The 25,869-nt window shown below is 26.8% G+C and overlaps 2 protein-coding genes across 3 annotated transcripts; both read right to left on the reverse strand.

Annotated features, from left to right (window-relative positions):
* On the reverse strand, positions 1–8,698 carry LOC132922901 (WD repeat-containing protein 76-like). Its single transcript, XM_060986645.1, has 12 exons — positions 8,164–8,698; positions 6,838–6,930; positions 6,687–6,751; positions 6,052–6,139; positions 5,594–5,730; positions 5,332–5,489; positions 5,153–5,255; positions 4,937–5,075; positions 4,608–4,792; positions 4,159–4,183; positions 2,252–2,342; positions 1–351 (listed from the first exon to the last, which is right to left on the reverse strand). The coding sequence occupies exons 1-12, from the start codon at positions 8,250–8,252 to the stop codon at positions 187–189; spliced, it is 1,338 nt and encodes a 445-aa protein (XP_060842628.1). The 5' UTR covers positions 8,253–8,698; the 3' UTR covers positions 1–186.
* Positions 8,699–12,381: 3,683 nt separating this feature from the next.
* Positions 12,382–24,458, reverse strand: LOC132922673 (radial spoke head protein 3 homolog B). Of its 2 annotated transcripts, XM_060986305.1 has the most exons (9): positions 23,778–24,458; positions 18,876–18,957; positions 18,715–18,765; positions 18,318–18,488; positions 17,404–17,529; positions 17,094–17,297; positions 15,413–15,569; positions 15,261–15,341; positions 12,382–13,369 (listed from the first exon to the last, which is right to left on the reverse strand). In XM_060986305.1, the coding sequence occupies exons 1-9, from the start codon at positions 24,254–24,256 to the stop codon at positions 13,209–13,211; spliced, it is 1,512 nt and encodes a 503-aa protein (XP_060842288.1). In that variant the 5' UTR covers positions 24,257–24,458; the 3' UTR covers positions 12,382–13,208. The 2 variants fall into 2 exon arrangements, with proteins under 2 accessions (XP_060842288.1, XP_060842289.1); XM_060986306.1 differs by lacking the exon at positions 18,715–18,765 and having other exon boundaries at positions 23,778–24,456.
* Between the last annotated feature and the right edge of the window lie 1,411 nt (positions 24,459–25,869).

The raw sequence follows: 25,869 nt of genomic DNA on the forward strand, positions 1-25,869 counted from the left end.
TTGAATTTATTTATTGATTTATTATTTAACTTAATATGCTATAAGATATAATCAAGAATATATATCTATAAATCAAGAATAGCTTAAATAATACATCTGTAAAGAAAATTGAAATATTTTTGCTGAGTAAATATTAATTTACTAATTAATAAAGATGAAAAAATAAATAATTTAATAAAAAAATCTTTATGTTAGTTGTTTCTTGGTACTAAATATATGTATACGACCATATGTATTTCCTCCAACATAAATGGCTTGAGTAGGATGTGCTTCTATGACTAAACAACGTGAAGTCATATTTTCAGATATTAGATCGTGTAATACATTTCCATTACAATCAAAAACTTGCATCTGAAAAATAGGAAAACATTTATAGTAAAAGTTTAAAAAACAAGTTACAAAATAAGAAAAGACAAATCAAAAGTGCAAAACATTAATTTTAATTAAAAATTACAGGATTTATATTACACACAGATATTATTAATGTTATTTAATTTACAATTATTTATATTATATACATACAATTTCTTTTATCCAGTCTATTATTTTTAAATCAATTTTTTTGTTTAGTTTCATTATACCCAAAGTATGATATAAATCTGATCAAATTTTCCCCCTGAAAGCCTTGATTAAAGATTTAATGACGAGTCCAGGGGAGACATGACCCTCAGCCATAAAATTTGAGAAACTAGAATTGGAATTATTGAAAACACTTGTAAATTGAAGTTAATTATATTTTCACTTCTGTAGAAATTTATTCAAATCTAGATGGTTTTTCTAAAGATATAAATTGCAATGATTTGGTATTTATGATATCATGTTAATTGGTGTTGATCAAATTTTTTAGTAAAATTCATAAATAGTTTTAAATTCTTATCTTAATAGCAAAGGAACCTAATAACTGGTACTAATACCAGATGCAGTAAGCATTTTATATTTATCATATATAATTGGCATGTACAGAGAAGATACTAGGTGTGCTTGAGCACCTCTTAAAATTATTTAAAACCAAAAATAGTATTTAAAAAAAAAAAAAAAAATAATAATTTAATTTTAAACTTAAGATGTCTTACCACATTATCATATCTCTGTCTTATTAACATACCTAAAGGTAAGAATATATTATCTAAAGTTTTTATATTTTACATAGCTATAACTCAGTTTAAATTATAACATCAATAAAAATCTACATGATGCCCAAGATAATATTCTTAACTTTAAATTTGATAATAGATCATTTGACTGTAAATTAAAGCTAACAACATAAAATGGATTCTGCTGAATGCAAATTTGATATATAATATGTTAATAAGACGAAAACAGTGACAACACATGTGGGTACAATGTTGTCCTTTTAATCGGTCGTTGGTGTTGCTATGAACATTTCGCTCACACAATTGCCATTTTAATAACCACTGGTTTAAATATTATTGGATTTTGACAATATTAAATAAATGCTTCCTTGAGTTATTTACAAAAATTATTATGGAAAAATATTAAAAGTTATATATAAACTTACAAAGTTATCGGAGTCCAATGTTACCGTTATACGTAATAATACCGTGTAGTTAGCGTCACTGATCGCCTTAGTGTATATTTTATAATTATACTGTTTTTATTTTCGGTTTATTATCTTGTTATTTTATTATTATACTATAGCAGTCTAATATTGACATTTTTCAGTACCATGGTATATTTGTATGCTTACACGTGTATTTTAATAGGTGAGCGAAACGCTAACACGACACTGACGGTGTAAAAATATTAGTGACAACAGGTTAAATATTGTGTTAAAAAAAAAAATATGGTATGTTCCATATTATTTATATATATATATATATGTATAAAATATAAAGTATAGTACTTTTTAAATTTACATGTGAAAACCTATAATATGATAATATAAAAGTTAAAAGTTAAATTAAGTTAGGTTAGACATAAGTCTAAAAACTATGAACCAAAATAAAAACTATTTTGGAAATAGGTATTTGTTTAGACTTTGTACTATTACTTTTTATTAATATCATGTGATATTAGTATATTCACAGAATTATTATTATTTTCTGGTATATTACTAAATTCTGTGACACAATAAGTGACTATCGTTCATCAGTATACAATAGACAGGCCTCAAGTTTTAGAGTTAAATTTTATGTGGTTAGGAAAATCAACATTCCTGTGGTTACTACATACAAGATAATTTTGTTATAAATATTTTATATTTATAATTTAATTTAATTATTAAACATACTCTTATTGGCAATAGCATTGATGAAATGAAAAATGCATCTTCTCTTCCAGGATTCCATTTAGCTTGATAATCATAATCATAAGTTCGCCTCTTAACCCTTTCAGTCCCCTTGTCCATTGCAATGGACATATATTTTAAATATAAATTATAAATTATCTGTAATAGATAACGATATAAAACTTGAATTATATTACTCAGCATGTTCTTAAGCATACATAAATTACTTTTTATAACAATAACATGTGTTACAATACCATTTATAACCAATGTACTAAAAAAAATATTCGATAATATATATCCATTTATAATGCACCAATGTAATCAACTTTGGATTTTAATATCATTTACCTGCGTGATTTGGTAGCACTGGAAAAAATATTAATCGATTGTTATGTGTATCGAATACGTTTTAAAATTATTTGATAAGGCCTAATATGAACGATAGTGAGAATAAACAGCTGTGAATACATTGTCCATTGCAATGGACATTATGACTCAATTGTTGTGTTATTATCATGCACGTGCGTTGTTATGTTTATTATCAAATTACGATAGGTACTGGTTGTTTTTGAATCTATTTATATATTTCATTCCACAAAAAATATAAATTAAATTTTACCAAGGTAAATAGGTTTGAAAAATATTTAAAATGAGTAAACTAAAAGACTATGATATTGTTGAAATGCTAAATGGTTACGATTCTGAAATGGATGGTTTGGACAGTGATGATGAAAATGGAAATGAGCTTGATGTACAAGCTGAAAATGGTAATATATTTTTAAGAAATTAAATTTGAAAAATGTTTAATAATTAACTTTGTATACATAGATACTTTTCCTATTGAAGAACTTCAACATCTAATGGATGAATTTAATGTAGAAAATTTAGAAGAAATTGAATTTGATCAATTTGAAGAAAATGTTAGCTATATTGAAACAGTAAATGATACATCTTCAAGTACTTACCATAATTCAATTAATAAAATACTTTTAACAGAAAAAAAAGATATAAAATGGCAAAGGAGTCCATTTCCTATTTTTAATTTAAATTTGCAACCAATTGATGATGTAATGCCTGAAGTTATTGGTTTTGATAGGATAGATCCTCCAATTACATATTTTTCAAAATATTATACTGATGTTGATTTTGAATCAATGGTTCAATACACTAATATGTATGCATTACAAAAAGGAAAACCATGGAAAAATACAGATATAAGAGAAATTAAAATATTTTTTGGTCTTCATATCATAATGGGGTGTACAAAATTTCCAAGAATAAGGATTATAGTATTCACTATTTTGCTATACTTATATTATTCAGTTACATATTATTTTAAACATTTGTTTTTATAATTAGTTTTTTTTTATAAATATGGTAATATCATGTTTCTATATTATGTTATAAATACTATATTGCCTATATTATTTAGTATTTTGTTATGTTTTCATTTGTTTTTATAAAAATTGTAATGATAAAATATTATTTCTATGTTATACCTATATTATTCAATTTCAAAATTTGTTCAGGGTGTTTTATTTTTTTTTATATGGAATATTATTATAAAATATTTGTTTATTATAAATTTATAATTAATGTTATTTTGTTATGTTTTTTGTTATAATGAAAAATATGTTATATTTTCAACTTTGGTATTTACCATTTTATATGTTTATATATATTGTTCAATTACATTTCATATCTAAACCAACTTAATAATTTTGTTCTCATTAAATATTTTTCCATCGAGTCACAATGTCCATTACAATGGACAATCCCCCCATTTTGGCAAAAATTGGTAAAAATGCCCCTAATTTTTTTTAATAGATTTATGATGTCCTAAATATAAGGTTTCTTGATAAAAATATTTTTTTTTTTTATCATTTCATAATTCGGGACTGAAAGGGTTAAATGGAATTATCTTTATGGGTTCTAAAAAAATATTTGAATTAATATTTAATTCATATTGTTATAATCATACTACCACAATGATAATATCGCAAATGATAATTTATTGTTTGAAATAAGATTATTTAAATTTACTGTTAAATCATAATTATTTTTGTACATTAGATCATTGTTTTTAGAAATGTTTTGTTGATGGTTATAATTTAATAAATAATAACTAAAAAAAATTATTATATTATAAAAATTAAATTTTTGTATAAATAGTTGAAATGTTAAGGATCAATTCTAACAAAACTAATCGATTAGGTATGAAGTAATTTATTTTATCTAAAATTCAAGTATAAAACTAAGTAGGTAATTTTTATTTAACATCACAATTTTTTTATGCTTGGAAAATAATCAAATGTATTGAACATTATTATAGAAAACCTTTAGATTTTTATCTTACTTCTTGCATCTGAATTTAATTGTTCAGTGTTAAATATTCTAATTTTGTTATCATTACATGTTGACACCATCTTGGTACCATGAGCAGAAAAAAATGAACTTGTTAATACTTTAGGATGATTAAATTGTAAAACTGGATTAATTGATTTGTCAGTCATATTTCTTATGTCCCATAAGGAAACCACTCTAAAAGTATAGTAATAATTTATTAGTGAATGGAACAAATATTATCATTAATGAATGACACAAAATAAAAATAACTTAAAAATATACTTCCATTTCTGTCATTTTATATTCATAATAAGATATTAAATTGCAATTAGTAATTACCTAGCTTTAGATGAAGTTAAAAAGTATTGTTTTTTCAATGGGTGACTCTGAACTGTACACACTGATTCTCTATGACACCAGGCAGAGTTGATAATTTTATTTGGTATTCGTATGTCAATCATATCTACATGACCAGAACCTTAAACATTTGATAATAATTCAAAAAAATTGATATACCATAAATAACAATTAACAGATATTAGTTATAAGACATACCATTTCCAATGAGAAAATTTCTTTCACATTCATTGTGCCATGTGGTTTTTGAGTTACTAACCGTGTTTGAGTCACTAAACATATTCCGTTCTGTCTTATAAATCTACTTATTTAAATAGTCTAAGTTTAATTAACATAATTAAAAACAAAAATTATACAATTATAACAATTTTACTAACAATATCAAAAGTGTGTTTATTAATGTCACTACACCCAAACGATCCATCATAACTAGTTGAAAACAATTTGTTTGGATCCCAAGAACAAAATGACATACAATTGACTAGAGCTTTATGAGCTATGAATCTTTGGATTTCTGAATTTCTATTGTATAAATCTACAAAATTAAATTATTGTAACTCAATTAAAATATTTATGATAATATTATTGTTATATGATTAATGTAGTAAAACAAATATTTTATCATATATCAAGTCTCACTTATGTTTCCTCTCCTGTCTCCCGCTGCTATCATCAGAGATGTTTCTGAAGGATGAATAGCAAGAGAGTGGATACCAGTTTCAGACACTTTTATTGATGGTATATTCATATCAAGACTTCTTAGCACATGAACAAATCTAAATATTAGTAATATAATATTAAACACATCAATAGTTGAAAATAAAAACATCTGTAATAAGACTTAGAAAAATGTACTACTTATAAATAATAAGAAAGCAAAGAGAATCAAGTAAAAGTTATTGGTAATAAATATATTGTACATACATGGTTTATTATTATAATCAATTTATAAGCTAACATTTTAATGTGAATGGAACATAATGAAACGAGTTTACAAATAAAAACAATAAGATACATTTTCTTAGTTATATAGATTTTTTCAATTTTAGAATTATGGGAAATTTTAAATAATTAATAACATAGAACTTAATGCATACTTTTGACTTGGTAACTTATGAAAATCATTAACAGGTTCTTTAATGGCCAAGTCGTTATTAAGTTTTTCAATAAAATCTGAGACTTTTCCTAAAATAAAAATAAAATAATTCATTTTATAATTACAATAATCAACATGATAAAGTGTGATTGTGATATATTATGCTATAAATGAACAATGCATACTCAACTATATAACATTTAATTCATAATAATTGTTTTAATTTAGAATGATAGTTTTAACCAAATCTACTAAAAAAAAACCACAAAATATTTGTTAAAATATGGTTAGTAAAAAAATTATTAAGATAATGAATTTCTTTTATAATAAATTTATTTTTAAGATTTTAGACAATATTATGTAGTTTGAATGTTAGTAAGAAAATCAATATTTATTTTAAATTAAAAATGAGTTATCAATTTATTATGAATCATAATATTCTTAAATTATTTTAAGCAAAGCTCTTACATAAAAACAGTCAATTATTTACTAAAATAACTATTTTAATTTAAACATTTTCAATTGTATTTTTTTAAACTCTTAAGACATACAACATATAACATCTATAAAGATGTCTAATGTAAATTTTCTAATTTATTAATAAAGCAACACAAAAAAATTATATTAGGTACCTACCTCTGTAATAATACTTTTGAGGGTTTGGTGAATGAGCTATTCTCAGTGACCGTTTAACAGGTTCTCTGGAAAAAATATAAAGTCAAGAAATTAATTTAAATATAAACATTATAAATATTTAATTAATATATTATTAACATTTAATACTTACACAGTTACAGACTTTAATTTATTTTTCTTATCTATTGTCTTTTTGTGTAAACAATTTACCAACGTCTTTGCAGCCTGATTTATACCCAGTATACTGAAATAATATTATACATTATTTAATTTAATACAATAGGTATGTAATATGTAAATGCTTAAGTAAAAAAAATTGCACAATCATATTTTATATTATTATACTGGGTGATGCAACAAGTTCACCTTATTTTTATTTATTCAAAATCTGAGTTTTGGAATTTTTTAGTATACTCAAAAGTTATATTTTTAAATATTTAGATAGATTTTTATACTTATTAAGTATTGTAAAGCAATATATTATTTGACTACTAGTAATGGTTTTAAGAATGTCAATTTTGTATAGATAATAAGATAGGTATTCAATGAAAGGTTGGATTGTCTATTCGTCCCAACCTAAAAATAGATGTTTCTAAAACCATATAAATAATTAATTATTTAAGAGTTGTATATTTGAATTAAAAAGACTGTCTTACACACATATAATGGAAAACAGTAAAAAAGTGAGCATAAAATAATAAATGAATAAACAGAACAATTATTTAAAATAAATAATTAAAAATTAAAAATTACCTAAACAGTTGTTTGTTGTTTAAAATTAAAATTATTTATTAATAAACAATACACAGCAGTCATAAATATGCCTTTTTTATTTTCTAATATGATATTAAAATTGTAAAATATGATATTTAGTATTTAATAAACAATTTTTATTGTAAAAACAATCATTTGCAATAGTGATATAAATCATCTGTTTAAGCAAAAAAATTGTCATTCATTAGAACCTGGTACACTATAAAAGCGTTGATTTGTATATAAAGCCCTATCACTAGTCATACTTAATTCAAATAAACTTTCAGGTTCTTAAGATATAATCAATTTTTATAACTGCTGCACGTTCTTTCTTGACATAAAACTTTCTACCCATTTATTCACTTATTTTTCCTGGACTTTTTCTAATACAACAGGTAACATTTCAAATTTTACTCTGTTATTTATAATCTTAGCAATTAGGTAGGGTGATTTAAATAAAACATTATATTTTTAAAATTCTCATAATTAGCTTCAAAATAGCCTAAGTAAAACTCTGAATAATATTTTTAAGGAAATAATCCATAGCTAAATCAATTCACTAATTGTAATATACTAAATAAAAGAGCAAAATCCTCAAAATACAATTTTCAGAATTAAAAAATAATGTACTGTTACGCGTCTGTAAAAGAGACAACAGATGCAGATACCTACGATGTTTTATTAATATTATAAACGGTACATTAATAGGTAAATAACAACTTACTCCAACATTTCTTCATTTTTTTTCATACGTTTTAGTCTTTGTTGTTCGTATGTCAAATGTTCATCTTCGTCAGATATATTTTCATCCATTTGAAAGCTTATGTACAGTTAAATGTAAAAATATTGAAGTTTATAATATAAGTGCTGTAATTTGTCAACAAACGAGCACGTCGATAGATGGTAGGTACCTATAGATTTCTCAATCTACTTTACTGACTACTGAGTAATACTATTTACTAGTGTTAGTAAATTCTAAATCATTCGGATTTCACCGGATGAATCTAATATCTAAAAATGGCTCAATAAGAAAATATTTATATTGATTGCAGTGTTCCCAAACATGTCTAAAAAACCTAACTTTCACTGTTCGGCATAGATAATTATTAATAGATATACTCAGAAATATAATGTGTTTATTGTTTATGCTCCTCAGCCGGTCGGACTGATATCAAAATAAAACACAACACGTTTCGCCAGGCAGCGGTTGGCAATATTCTACGGAATATAAACAATAAAGACATTTTTAATTTATCTTTAAATTTTATTATTAAATTATAAAAAAAAATCATTATAATTTATTATCTATAACTGAATAATCATCATTCATCATGAATCATGATTAAGAGGATGCCGAACCTACGAAAAACATGGCATAAAAACGTTCATGTGTTTCAATAATACCGCTTACTGGCAGTGCCGCAATAACCGGGTGTGTTGCGTGTGTCAAACACACGGGCCCAGGGCCCCAACCTATAATGGGGGGCCCAATGATAAAAATTGAAAAGTATGTAGAAAGAAAAAAATAAAAAGATTTTGTTATAATAATATAATAATAATTAATAATTATTGAACAATAGATCGATTTTGTCTTGTACAACACGTTATCGTATATTAACGTTTCTTTTGCGGCCCGTATAACCGAAATTAAAAATAGTTTGGTTGCAATTGATTAAAGCGCGTCATGCGAAGGAACGCATATTTTGACCGGCCTATATAGTATGAGTTGAGAGATCCTTTTCAAAGCTTAAACTTATCAAAAATTACTTACGAAACTCCATCGGTCAAGAGAGACTTTCAAGTATACCTTTGCTTAATATTGAAAGACAACAAACAAATGATATTAACATAGAAAATATAATTGACAATTTTGCCAACAAAAAGGCAAGAAAAAAGAATTTTTTAAAGTGAGTAATGTATTTTTTTTTTCAATTTTTTAATTGGCTGTTAATGCTTATGTATAGTGTGTTCAATTAAATTGTTACTTGATAATTATTTATATTTAAAATTAATAAAAAAAGGTTACAAATTATTACATTTATTTATTTGTAAATACATACCTGTATGTGTTTTCCTTATGTTAACCTTATTTTTGTTTATATTTGTATGAGTAAAAATTCAAAATTCCAAAGTATGTTTTCAAATTTGGAAAAATTAATTTTCAAGACAGGGGGGGGGGGGGCATTAATTTTATTTGCACACGGGCCCAAATTGGTGTAGTTGCGGCACTGCTTACTGGGTGGTTTCATTGGAAAACACCTCATAATAAAATTTGTGGGCAGCAATATTTTGGACACGATGGATGACATAGTATTTTTTTAAATTTGTAATTTGCAAAAAAGTTTTTTTGGCATACTTTTGGAATAGATTGGGTAAAGTGGGTGGGTCAAATTCAGGGACGTGGTGCTACCAGGGGTTAAAGTGAGGGGATGCAAGGGGACTCAGTCCCTCTATCTCTAATGTTGGTTAAAAAGCGTCCTCTTTAACAATTTATTCGTAAGGTACGCTGGAACGCTTCAATTATATTCAAACATTAATCAATATAATTCAGAAATCCGTTGAGATTAAATCTTATTAGTTTTTATTTTTTACAAATTCATGTTATTTAATGGTAAACATTTATTAAAGATAATACAATTTATGTCCCTGTTTAAATATTTGTGATAGTTTTTTTTTCTAATAGCTCTTTATTAAATAATATTAAGTGTGAATGTATGATATTTTATTATTTTAAGCATGCTCACCTCGCCATATGTAGAATTTGAAATTTTTCTTGTACAATATAAAGAACTAAAAGTACTACATTTTTATGATATAAATATTTTTGTCTAGTTGATTTCTTTAGTTTTTTTAAAAGACAACCAATACTCACAACTTAATATTATGAGAAAAAATAAAAAATAAAAAATAAAAATTCTCTTTCAAAATATTAAATTTGTATAAAATATTCGTTATTCTTAAAAATATATTATTTGTGATTTAAATTTTTCATGAAATAAATTACAAATATGAACATTATTCAGAGATAAAAGTGGGATGATTTATACAATCACTGATTATACATTACATATTATACTATATGCATTATACGCAATACATAAAATGATAAATGGAACTTTATATAGAGACATTAGTCCCCCTGGAATTTTTACCACACTTTAAGCCCTGGGTGCTACCCATGTAAAAATTTGGTATTCAAAATGACCTACAACACTGTGCGAAGATGCTAAATACACTGTCTTTTATTGTCGTTATTGACGATTTGGCACAATCATGGCACAGAAGTTGCTACCCTGGTTTATATTGAAAGATTATTTATATTTGAATTTTGAAGTTTAAACCTCAACTTTTAAATATTTAAACGTAAAATAATTTTTGTTATTTTGTTGTAGGAAATTCAAAAGATAATGTAAAAAACCCAATTTCAAATGAAGCAATAAAGTCCTCTGGCTAGACTACATGCTCATTTTAATAAAAAAATACATTAAAATATGATTAATTATGCGTTTTAATATTGTTCTCATTTAAAATTTAAATTTGAACTCAGACATATAGGAAATAGGATGTTTAAATATAAATACATGTAATAACTACTGTTTGTAAGATGTACAGTTGGTGCGGTTTTGTGATGTCGAGACTGCCGACCCATCGGAGCTATAAATCTCTTATTGCCACTTGTACTACTCAGATCCACCCATATTATACTTGTAATGTTAGAGCACTAACGTAAATTCAGTGATTTATATATTTATTTTGATCATGCTGTCCATGCAGCCAATCCTAAAAAATATAGGTGTTTTATTTTTCGTCAGATTCACTGGAATTATGCGTAGGACATAGGACACTGCATAATTACTGATGTCCTCTATATGTTATACACTTCTTCGACAGCAAGCATGTATTCAGGATAAATTTTCGGGAAGGGGAGGTCACTTTCAGTGGCTGTTATCGCGAGGCGTTTATTCGGATACCGGAGCTAAAAATATATGGTAGCCATTGCACCAACTATACTGCCTGATCTGACGTAATCCGACATCGTAAATACGGAAATTTTCAAAGGGTGTGTCTGAACTTTTATCATTCATTTTTTAGACTATTTTTTGATTCTTATTATTTAACTTGTAAATTCTACGTCTAAGATGTTATAAATATCAAATCAATTTTATATTATGGCGTGTAAAGAGATAATCGTGTCACACTAATAGTGTATAACTTAAGTTATACCTGTCTTGTCATCAGCATTAATAAATTATCATATGTCTTATTTATAACTTGTTAGCCACAATAAATGCTAAATACGTATCGCACTTAAAAGTAAAATATAAAAAATAATTATTATAATATGCGTTCATGCATATTATAATAGTTATTTCTTATTAACGTAATATAAAGTGTACCTGTTTACCGTTTTATTGCTTTAAATTGTCACAAACCAATGCCCCATGGTGAGTTTCAGTTTTTGTATATGGCTTTTATTATTTTTATTAGGTCCATTTAAAAAAGTCAGTAAATAATTATTGATAATAACTGTATTATTATAATAATAATAAAATAATGATAATTAAAATAATAATAATAATTATTATTAATTATTATTATACTAATTAGTAATTACATACATAGTAATTACTAATTACTATATTTTAGGTTCACTTAATGCAATACTAATTTTATACCAAAACTTTTATACTGCTAAGTTATTATTATAATTTTTTTACATGAACTATATGTATTTTGCAAATCATTAGCTGCTTCTGCTTTGAGCAGAACACCCACACAATAAAGGGGGACAGGATAAATAAGAATAACCCTCTACAAATTTATGAATTTACATAGAACACACAATAATTGTTCTTAATCATGATTTAATAGGCATTATATATCAACCATTGATGTATACTCCCATAGTATGTACATGGAAAAATCACTGTTTTTTAGTATGTTTTTTTATTATTATCATTTTAATATATATATATATTCGAAAATACATAGACTTTTGATACGACTCAACAAATTAATAATATTGTATAATATTTAATAATAATTAATCACATAATTTATTTAGGTATATGATTTTTTTAATCTATACAACAATACAATGGCATATTTTTTGATTGAAGCTCATCGTCTCGGTGTTTATCTATTCATACATTTTATTATGTTTCTAAAACTACTCAACAACGATTATTTTTATGTTAAAAAAATATTTTTTATGAAGTTTCGTCTTCGTTTTTTCAAAATATTTTTCTAGTTAATTATATAATATATAATACGTTTACACTGAAAGTTGTCCATAGTTGTTTTTACTTATTTATATATTTTAAATTAGCGCCAGAAAAAAACTAATTAGGTATTCAATTTTATTACATTATAAATTAAATTATTATAAACTGTCTCTAATAAAAATATGCATAATATAACCTTTATATTCATAGGTATTTATGATATGAATACTCGTTTAATCACTTTAAAACTAATTAAACTCGCCTGACATGATGAATTGCGATTTATGATGTTTATTAAAAAACAAAAGATTTAGTTGTAACTCGCTGAGTATATGTTTAAGTAAATGTTTTTCTTTCAGTGTCTTACTGTCTCATTTAAGGTAACTTTTGTTTATACATGTTTATATTAAATAGTATGTTTTGTATAATACTGACACCTATCGTTATTATTTGTCAAAAAATATTTTGGGTCGGATAAAGTAGACTATAAAGTTATAGACACTTTCTTTTTCTTCTTATCGGATTGTTTTTAAGTACCTAATCTCTAGCTATCGGTAGTCAGATTAGGCAATTCATTTTTTTTGTCAGTTTCTAACGTTATTGATTCAATTTCTTTAAATAGTTCTTCGGGTTGTTCAATATCCTTCACATCAGTAGTTTCATTGTATGAATCCAAACGACGCTTTACAAGATCATGGATTATACCTAAGTACAATAAAGCCAAAATAATAATAATTAATTTAAAACAATTTGAATTTAACTTGTTAGAAATATTGTATTGATAAATGGAAATAATAGATAGTCGTTTAAAAATAAGTCTAAAAAACTTAAAATAAATATGCAATATTCAAGCGTTAGAAATATACAATATAACAATAGTAATATAAAACTGAGATTATTATGACGTTATTGTAATATATTTGAATAATATTATTGTATTATTATTTATTGTATTTAATTATTTAATTATTCTTTTTATAATGCTTAAAATCAGATAAATCTACTTTAGTTTAGAGCATTATATTGTATTGATTTTACAATGATGCATGTTTTTTTCTGGCTTTTATCACATTTAGAAGTAAAAGTTTCGATTTTCAATTTTGAAAGTAGTTTCTTGTAACAAATCGATATTTTGGTGGGTAAAAAGCAAAATATTCTCAGTCCTTTTTTTATTAATAGGTTGGGAAAAACAGAATAAAAAAATACAGGCAACTGGATACTATATTTTACTGTACATTAAGTGTTGAATTGGTCACTGTTATGGCTTTATAGATGTGTTAAATTTGAATTTAATTATACCTATTTATTGTATTTATTGTATTATACACGAAAAACGGCTACGAGCAGAGACAATCTGTCACTAAAATGTTATTCCAGGTGCTGTATAGTAAAATTAATAACAGTATAATACTATAATATATGCATAAGTTTTAAGTCCTCAGGAATAATGCTTTTAAATGATAACAAGTTAATTATTAACATAGTTATATTTTACAATTTAAATAAGTAATTTCGTTCGAATTTTAACTAGACATTCTTGAAAATGTTATATAAGGTATCTTAATCAAATTTTTCTAACATTTGAATAATATACAAAAACAAAAAAATATTAAAAATACATAGCATAATTTTATTTATATTTATTTGAAATTTGAATTTTGAATTTTTATAACATTTGTCAAAATTAAAAAAAAAATGGAAACCATATTATAGACTATAGAGTATAGATAGTTAAAAGTTCATGAAAACTTTTATTTTCAAATAAAAGTTTTGAAAATTTAATACGAAATTTCTCGTATGTAGTTCATACTGAAACAATAAAATCTAAAATATATAGAAAGAAAATTATTTTTTATAGATTTTTGTAGACAAAATTATACTTATTTAAACACTAAATAACCATGTTCATTATTTTAATTTAATTTAAAAACATGATCCACCAAGACGCTTAAAACGTATATCATATTATTATAAATTTTACCATATGCAATGACATTTTTGATTTGTTTTAAGATATTATTATATATAAGACTTATTTTTATTCTTTTACGGTATTACAGAAAGATGTTATTATATTTTGAGTTGTTTAAGTTTATATAATATAATATGGAATAAATATATATTATCATAATAATTAAATTAAATACAAATAATATAATAAATTCAATATTTTCGGAAAAAATTAAAACTACCTAGAGAAAACATGTATTAAAGTTACAATAACTTTAATAGCTAAAACAAAAAAAAGTATATCATGAAATATACTTAATTATATATAGACTAACAGAGCTGTCATATATCAGAATAGTTTTTCAACAATGATATAGAATAGATATATCATTAAATTCTAATTTAACATACTCATAACAGTCACCACTTGATACCTTTAGTTACATCTTACATTAGAGCATTATAATATATTTGCCTACATTTTTCTTAATATTTACAGCATTTTGGCCATATATTTTTTCCATATATGTTTCGTCAATAATGAGTTCTTAACTATATATTATGTCGATTATGCATAATTAATTGCATATTTCAACGCTTTTCAGTGCATTTTTAAGTCCCGAACTTATCATTAGATAAATCATACTTTTTAAAATGTCGTCACTGTCGGCGTGTTTCGTTTTATCAGCTTCTAGTTCTTCCGTCAGCCATGACACGAATTCCGGACCTATTGGCGATGGTACATATAGGTACATGATTTAATAGAATTAAAGTGTGGTAGGAAAAATGTATTCTTACTTTCTAATTTATTAACAGTCGTATTTGTAGAAATTCCTTCTTGATTCAGATCTTCAAGTACTTTGGGCAATAAATCAGTCACGCGGCCCTTAGTCAAGATAGACATTCTTGCTTTTTCGTTTTTCTCGCCTTCATCAAACAATTGAGCGTGTTCAGCCTGCAATACAGTAATATTATTATAATACTATAATTAAAATGTATTGTGGTTTTAATAATCTATTCAAATAAAAAAAAATTTGTTTCTACATATAATACTATTAAATAAATGTAGTTATTATTTATTTATTAATACAGTCGAGTCGTCATAACTCGAACCTCGATAACTCGAAAAACTCTACAAATTGATTTTTTTTTATTCCCCTAGAGGCCTAGAAATATAAATTTATATAAATTTGAGTTAGAATATTGTTAGATATCTGGTAGCAAATTTTTATCTCCCTTCAACTTTGAGTTATCACGACTCGACTGTACCTACATTTATTTATAATATACTATATTTTATGGATAACTGATTCATTTATATATTTAAGTCTTAAATATTAAGACAATGACTAATATAATTTAAACCTCTATATATAATTGTTGGAATAAAAATAAATTAAAAATGTTATTATATTATCTGATCTGCATATAATATAATATAATTATGATTGAAACTTGAAAGTGTTTTGGAATATTCCTGAGTAATGAATACGGCTCATGGACAACTGTTTTAAACAATGTCACGGGTACATAAGATATAGAATTAATAACATACTAAACACTATTTTTTCCAATAAAAACGTTTTAAATACAAAAAATTGTACTCTGAATTATTATGAAATCATATATTAAAATTTAAGTTTAAAAATATTTTATATTTATTAAAATAAAACGTATGACTCGTATATAATATGTATGCAATATTATGAACTGTTCTTTGTATTGACTACATTTTGATGAACGCGGTTTCGTAAATAATGATTTAATATTTTTTTTTATTGAAAAATTATGAAAAATAGATAGGCAAGTGGGTACCACTCTGCTGTACACTAGGTATCTAGAGTGGTTTACTATTATGGGTGTGTGTTAAATTTCAATTCAATGACACATCATTGTATGCGAAAAAGTATATTCTGATCGGATACGGTCAGTTAGTATTACTAACAATTATATTTCGTGACAATATGTTTTTTTGATGTAGCTAAAATAAAATACACATAACATAATATATACCATATTATTATATTATTGTAATTAACTTTTGAGTCAATACCACTTTGCCATAAGACAGTGTGATTAAATTTATGATTTATATAGGTAGGGTAGGTAATATCTTAAAATTAATCTACATATTTTTAAATTTCATTCTGTATAAAAACTTATCTAAAAAAGTTTTAAGATAACTATATAGTTACAAAACAATTATTTTTATAATAATATTGAATTTGAGAAAAATTGCTATTTTCCTTAATTTTTTGTTTATTCTTTCCGAAAATAAAATAAAACACTAGGAGTTTTTAATTTTGACCTGTCTTAAGTACAAATTAGATCCAATTTTTTTTATCCAAAACCGTACTAAAAATTGAAAATCTAAACTGTTTTCGACTTCCTATAGTGTATACAGCACAAAAATATACACATCTTTGTAAAATCAACACATTCATCGCTCCGCTCAGAATCTAAGAATGTTGATACTCACGATAACTTTATTCAGCCTTTCATCTTCGTACTGCAGTCTTTGCTTTTCGATCTCCTCGACAGTGCGTCGCATGCAAAGTGCTCTTTGTTGCCGTGCCCTTGTTTCCAGCTCGTCTTCATACAGCACTTCACGCATAGCTTGTCTGAACACGTCGGCAATTAGAGCTTCTGCTATCGGCGTCACTTCGGTGTCAAAGTCGAATAACTAAAAATATATCGTACAAAAAGTGCACCAACAATCATTTCTCGGATCATGGCTTGTTGTTTATTTATCGGAACCGCCGTTGGACGTGTCTCGGCAACGAACTTACATCTTTGTCGTCTACTTGGGTAGATGCATCGGTACCAGCGGACGTTCCAGTTCCCGGATTCGAGAACAGCTCTTGGTCGAACTCAGTTTGGGCTCCGAACGTCTGAGATACTGGATAATCATACAACTATTGAGTTCAATAAATCACATAATATATTATTTCTATGGCGAAACTCATTATTGAAATTATAAATTAATAGGTATGTATTAATTATTATAGATAGTTACTTTCAGTTTCAACAATCATACAAACATGTACAAGAACGCGTTTGAAATAAAAACGGACTACATATTTTATATTAGAATGTATACAATATATTTATATAATATGTATATATGTTTATACAAGGAAAAATATTTTTTAAATTTAACGGAATACTAGCTATACCTACATTTTATATATAAATGGGGAATTTTAAGGTGGTTGAAAAGGTAAGCAATTATTTATTTTAAGCTTGTTAACTTCTTAAGTTTTTTTTTAATTGACTAATTAACTTAGTTATTTAATAAGTATTACTGTCAATTTATTGATTGTATTAACTTATAGCTGTTTTTAATTAGTTTGAAGAATTATGAGTATGTTAAAATCATGGAAATAAATAATTATATAAATGTAATTAAAATTAAAAGTTAATTAAATATTTATTAGATTGATCACGCTTTAGGAGTTAATAATTTAAATAATTAAGAAACAAAAGTAAGTAAATAAATATTTTATGATTTAATAATTAAATATTTATTAATTTTAATAATTGACTAAACCATTATAGTACAATACAAATTATAATTAAATATAAGATTTTTTCAACCTAATTATTATTTATGTAACAACTAATCAGACGGGATTTTTTTATTTTTAACTTTCCTATTTTTGATAAAAACACAAACATTTAAATGCAATTTTTTAATTCTTACTTCTTCTAAATGTACATCGGTTTGGATGTCCACGTTCTGTCGTCTTCTGGTAAGTTTTGGCGCTCCTAGATGTAATCGCAACGCCCTAGTTTGATAGTCTATGGCTTTTTTCCTGGCCATGGCCCGTCGACGAGCTTCTGTTTCCCGTGACGCATATGACTCTTTACCCAACTGTGAAATAATAATATTGTGGACTTCAAATGCCGCTGGTACACGATATTTAATAAATTCTTAGAGAATAATGTTGTAGCAATAGCAAAAAGTGAGCTAATGTCAATATTTTGCAGCGTTTTCAAAAGCCAAAATGTAAAATTATATTTAAAAATTAAATAAATTAAAAAAATTAAAAACCAAAAACCAAAAATCTGTAGCGCATGCGTGTAAGCAAGACGCTCACCTCGGACGACAATTGTTTAGCATACCCAAAATATGGGTTCCATTTTGGACGCTAAATATTTATAATGATATTATATTATTATAGTATTTATCATGTAAAACAAAATTATATAATAACAATAAGACATTATGTCCGAAAAAATAAAAATATGTAACACTTACGAATGGTTTTTTTGAAAAATTACTGCCTCTGACCACCCGTTTGTCGTGCATGATGTTCGTGTAACCCATTTGTTTGCACATACTGTAAATAGCAAATAAAAAAAAGATTAAACAAAAAAATACATAATTTACACGTTGTTATGACCCAAATTCGAATTATTTAAGAATTGATTGAACAAATGGGGTGTGCAAGATTGTCGAGAGGACAAGCGAATGCTTTATGGTTAGTAAAAAAAAAAAGGTATGAATATTTAACGACTGGTTTGCGTGCTTAGTTCGTAAGACATAAGTCAACTTGGGTGTTTTTAACTAGAAAAAGTTTTTTTTTTATGAGAATTAAGAATGCACGGCCTTAAATCAACCTAATAAAACGTATACAACGTTAACCACTATAAAATAGAAAAAATATTTTATTTTATGTGAACGAGTTAATAAAAAAAACATTTTTCTATAAATTTCACAGGTGTTGTAATACATGTAAGATATATGTTTGATATTATTAATGAGTGTTAAGACACGTCAATAGGAAACCGAAGGGACTATAATCTAACTGAAAAAAAAACTGAAATCGATTGAATTTTATTTAAATCATGAAACCAACATTTCGAGGGTGTAGAATTTTTCGATTCTTTTAACTAGCCAGTTACCATTAGTAAATACTAAATACTACTGTTAAACAAATATTTCAAAATTCATTGATTTTTTTTTAGACAATATAAAATTAAAATTTACACCATTGATTTAAAATTAAAATTTTTGTTGAGACATAATATTTTAATAGAGTTATAACTATAGATAGGTACTTAAATTGTATATTATTATTTGTATAAATGCATATTATTAATTATTTTATTTTTTAATTATTTAATAAAATTACTAAAATAATTACTTTAGTGTCCAATGATCATTATTTAATTTTCATGACGTTATTGCAACTCACATAAATTTATAAATCGTTATAATAGTGTAATCTATTTTATATTATGTAGGTATTACCTGCCTGCTTTTATACAATTTAGAAAGGTATACCTAATTTATAAATATATTATATATTTTGTTCACTCTATTCAAGCAAATTTATGTCTAGATATAAATCTTAAATTGTATTACTCGTTATAGCCATTATAAAGATAAGTGTATATTGTATGTAGAGCGTATAAATTTGCTTCTAAAAATAATTCTACCAAGGAGAATACCCTTAATGGCCAAGGGTCATGGTCAATGGTCATTGGTCATTATAAAGTTGATTTTTTTTATTGGTCTTGAAATTATGTAATTTCTGCTGCTTCGGTTACTAAGGTCATTAGCATTATATACACATTATTGTATTTAAGAAAAAAAGAAGAAAAAATACAATTTTAAATTAAATAATTAAATATTTATGTACTTTTTGTAATAATTGTTGGCTATATTAGATTTAATATTACGATTAATTTAAAAAATTTGATTGTGTTTGTTTCATTGTTTGGGTTTGGACATAGATTTGTTCTAATCAGGAGGCTTATGTTGAGTTCTTCTCTTTGTTTTTCGAATTTTCTACACTCCTCAAATATGTATTTATAAGCGATCGTAGTACCGTACACAATCAGCAAATTGGTGGATCATATTTTGACATCAAGTATCTATGCACCAGCTTTGTGAGGCCAATTATGTCCCGGTTTAGTTTCTTTTCGTTTCTGATACTTATACTTGAATTTCTTTTCCATCTTTTGACATTTTGTTTAATTTGTTCGTTTGGATGTTCCATTTATTTTTCCAGATGGAGATAGTGTTTTATTTCAAACATTTTTTTTTACATTTGTGTATGTGAAAATGTTGATGTTATGTGATTTCGGTAAAAAGATAACTAGTTTTTCTTTTTTATTTACTCTTTCATTGTTAATTATTTTCATGTGTCTAGGAATCCAGATTAGGACTATGTTATTATTCTTTTATTTTGCTTCTTTTAGTCTGTTTTGTATTTGTATGCATTATCACTAGGATTAAATTTGTTTTTTACAGTAATGCGGGAGCTTAATGAGTCACTTACAAGTTTATTATGATATGCAATGTAGTATATTATAATATTATATATACCATATACGTATGAGAATCGATATTATCTGATCCATAACTAATATTATTGTATTTGATAGTAATAGTGCATACTGTTATAATTACATAAATTCACATTATTATAGTTGTAAAAACCACGGTTGTCTAAATAATATATTTTAATTATACTAATTATAACGATGCAATTACACATCAACTGAGTTGCTCATAAAAATATAATTATTATTGTATCGATATTTTTCTGTTGATTTCTAGTAAACAAATATTGGTTAACTTATTTTTATAATTTAAAACATAAAATGTGATGTATATTAAATAAATTATTTACTACCAGATTAATATAATGTTAATAATTCATATTTTTTCTCATTTTAATTATACATAGTTCAGTATTTATTTTATATAGAATATTTACAAATAATAAAGATTATAGTTATTTGAGTGTGCGGTAAACCGTTTTAGGAAAGAAATTAATATCTCAGACAATGTAACAAAAATGAGTTGGGTCACTGATATCAATATGACATTATGACCGTCTTCATATTGATATGCAATATGCATAGCCCACTCGAAACCATATAGCAATATATATACACAGAGTGGAATTTAAAACTATTTTTTCAGATATAGCAAGAAATAATATTTTATTTTATCTACTCACTTAATAACCTTTTTTAGTTAAATTTATTACACTAATACGTACATTTTGTCATTTTATAAGGATCTTTTAATTGATTATAACATGATACATAAATAAATGTAAAATAAATTCTATATTGTTGAATACTTTATTATACAAAATAAAAATTAATATAACTTAGCTCGTTCACAAATACCTTATCCAATGAATAAGTTTGATGCTGCCTACATGTGATCAACAAATTACTTTGTTTATTATTTACCATAGAAATATTTGTGATAGTTGTATAAAAATATATAGGTATTACTGGTATTAGTTTTCTACAAAATCAATCAAATTATAATGTAATAATTGTAGTAATAAATGTAAACTAAATTTAGAAGAATTTGAAATCAATATTTTGTTTAAAAGGCATTTATATAACGGATTTTAATATGCCTTGGACATAGTAAAACAGATCAGTATATTCTTCTCTATTTCTTTAAATCTATTTTAACAATTTACATTTTTTTCACATAGTATATTGTATATAATTGTATTATTTAAATGAGCAAATACTAATAAACTACTGATGATGGATGGTGCCTACTATTAGAGTAAAATGTATATTTTTTTATCTACCCAAAATAAAAATTGTCGTAAATCTGAATTTATACACCAAGTCGTTCATTCATAAGTCATAATAGACATCTACGCCTAAAAAGTTTTCATTATATGGATTTAAAATACCTAAGACGATCATACTAAAAACACCTATTAAGATATACTTCCGATAAGGAAAATCCTTAAGAGGATGCCAACGTAGTATTTGTTATCTCTCTCTAACCCACGCGCAACATAGTAAATTTTACGTTCACAAAAATGACGATAACCATATTAATTTCTCAAATTAGAGTGAAATGACCTTATTTGAATTTATTTAAATGACCCTAATTAGAGAGAAATTTAAGAACATTATCTAGGGCATCTCATAAGCGTTTTATTATATTTTTATTTTAAAGCGAGGTATGCGTTTTTTAAGATGTATAAACAATTTTAAAAAACTCATACCTCGCTTTAAAATAAAAATATAATAAAACGCTTATGAGATGCCCTAGATAATTTTCTTAACTTTAAATACTCTAATTTGAGAAATTAATATGGTTATAGTCGTTTTTGTGAACGTAAAATTTGCTATGTTGTGCGTAGGTTAGAGAGGGATAACAAATACTACGCTGGCATCATCTTAAGGTAACAAAAAAACGAGACGTCAAGCTAGAACTTATGTAATTATTGACTCTACTCGACAATGTTTTTTCACTCATAGTCTATACAGAAAACGCTTATTCGGTCACTCATCCTTTTCAGTAGGAAAGTTTCACACCAACATATATATATAAATATTAATTCCATACAATATATAATATATGTATATATATATTAATTCTATATAATATTAATATTTTATACTTGTGTAACTAAGGCCATAACTGAGAACAATTCCGGTGGGGGGGGGGGGTCCAACATTTTTTTAAAAATATAAACACAAACAATTTATAGTCAATAAACTATACTATATTCACCACTGAAATGTTTCAATTTTCAACTTCGGGGGGTCCCGGGGTTCAGACTCCTGAGCCCTCCCCTGGTTACGGCCTTGTGTGTAGGTTTAATTTTCGGTGGTCTTTAACAATACTTGGGTAAGATCGTTTCACCATACTCCGTGGTACAAGTCATGAAAACAGAATATTATTTCTTAGGCCCTCGCAATCTCGTATAACATAAATATGATGTCCCAAAACTCCCAAAATCATGCAAAATATCCCGTAGCTAATCGATAAAAACTTAAATATATCAACAGTTAAACATTATAAATTGAATACAAAAATAATATTTGTTCAATTTAATTTTTGAAATAGCCATTTTTTATATAATTAAAAATATATATCTAAATTGAGAAAATATTAGAGAGGAGCTGGTTAAGTTTTTTATATTTTCGTCAAATAATGGTTATACTATGCATAAAAACTGATTGTATTTATCCAAATCAATCTTAATTGTTATGGGGATTTTCTTATTTTTTTTAAGATTCACATATAATAATATATAAACTGACAATTTTTTCACTCCTAAATAGGTACTTATTTTTCAAATGTGAATATTGTTCTGGCGAAAGATCATATCGGAGTGAATCTTGGAACATACTGCGGTGTCCCATTTATACTCACTCGGGTTGGACATCGGTTTTCCGGGATGAATAGGAGACAGTGCACCGTTGGTGTTGTCTGTCGTGGAGTACGCGGGGTTTGCTCGAGTACGAATAGTATCGGTCTGAGTCGACAGCGGATGGGGACGAACGGTCGTCAAGCCCGAGCAGAGCGGCAAGGTCGGGTGGTGGGTCCAGGAAAATTCCCGTCTTAACCGTGGTCACGAAAACGGGTTTCCTGGACGCGTGCTTGACACCGTTGCCGGACTGTCGCTGCAGCTTTTTGAGCTTTGAATCCAGGGTCTGGGCAAAATGTCGCGGGTCTCGGTCACGTGAGTGCTGATCTCGGTAGTTCCGGTGTTCGTGGTGTTCGTGGTGATCGTGGTGATCGCGGTGACGGCGACGGCCGCGGCGGTCGTGATCGTCGTTGATGACCGCAAATGACGAAGACGTGCGATCGTCTCCGCCGCTGCCGTCGGTACCACTGTTGTTCTCTTGCATCCTGTCTTGTTTTTCCGGTCAGTTAACAGCCGGAAATAACGCGATGACGGATTTCCGCCAGCGAACCGCCGCGGTGACGACGACGACGACGACGGCGACGACGAGGACGACACCCGACAAACGCGACGGCCATCGGGTCGAACGGCACTGAATTTACTGGTCGGCAACAACGACGATGACGACTATGACTATGACGCGCGTGTGCGTGTGAGCGTGTGCGTGTGAGCGATTCGAGTGTGTGCGTGTGATTCGGTGTGGGTGTGCGACGTGGGCTAAAGGGTTTCGTGCTCGAGGGCTACGCACGCGCTCGCCGTTGACCACACGCGCGCGGGTCAGTGGCTCGGAGCGACGTCGGCGTTGGAATAATAATAAAAAATATTTTTGAAAACGAACGCTGCTGTTCAGCTGTTCAACGACCGACTGCTGTATTGGACGAGACCGGTATACAGGGCGACCGTCGTGAAATGGTTTGACCGATGGTTCCATCAGACATTAGTAAAAAGTTTCCAAACGAAAATAAAATCTATTAGAAACTTTAATTTGCTCACTGCAGTCCAAACGTATTTATATAATTATTTATTAATATTAATATTTAATGATAGCTGTACTCGATAGCGCATATCATGCATTATTATTGTGTTCGACTTATTTACGATATTTTCTTACCTATTAGCGACAATTATTATTGCTTTTTTTATTTTTTAGTTTTTTTTTAATCATAACCGAGTATCCAAATACACGAACGACAACGAGTTTAAAAATAAAATACATTTCAAATGTACTCAAGCTTTCGTTTGAAATTCACCTAATTTCGATTAGGTTTGAATGTATCAATTAGTTGATAGTTAGTTCGATAATAAAAATGGCAGGATAGTACGGAAATTAAGATAATATGCGTTATATTTTTCCTAAATGACATTTATCTATACGTACACTCTGTATGCATGTGCAGGTTTGTCATGCAGTTTTCGCACACCTCTTTATGTATTATACATAGTATGCGTATTTGTATATATGTATGGTGTATATCATATATTTTCTATATTTGTATAATGCACGATGACCTCGGTGGCATATTGCGTTGGCGACTGAAAATTCGGGATTTTAATGAATTGCCACCGAACACGGTAGCGTTTGCACGGCACTGACACCCGGTGGTCGACGGTCGTGGAGGTGGTGGTCAGACAAAAACATGATATAAGTGCGTACGCCTCTCGGCACCCGTATATCGTCTTGTACCTTTATATACACTTACAAATAACGCATTTAAATAATTGATTGATGACCGACAGCGCAGTTCTAGTCCTTAAAACTTTCGGTCACGATCGCCATCCACAGTGTTATCACGTCATCCTCGTTGAGCATCCATTTGCCTACACACAGAACCAGTAAATTTGATAGTGTTGGTATAGCTATCATTGTTAGTAAGTTATTCACCAGCATAGATGCATTGAATCACATAGACGTTTTTAACTAAATCTTGCTAATAAAGTAGCCCTCCCTATTCTATGGGAGAGGCAGGTGCCAAAAATGTGATAGGTAGTAATTACTTATTACATGGGACGGCCTATTTAATATAAGACATAATATTTAATTTAGTATTCCAAAGAAAA

This window comes from Rhopalosiphum padi, chromosome 2 (genome assembly GCF_020882245.1).
Source record: "Rhopalosiphum padi isolate XX-2018 chromosome 2, ASM2088224v1, whole genome shotgun sequence".
NCBI lineage: Eukaryota > Metazoa > Arthropoda > Insecta > Hemiptera > Aphididae > Rhopalosiphum > Rhopalosiphum padi.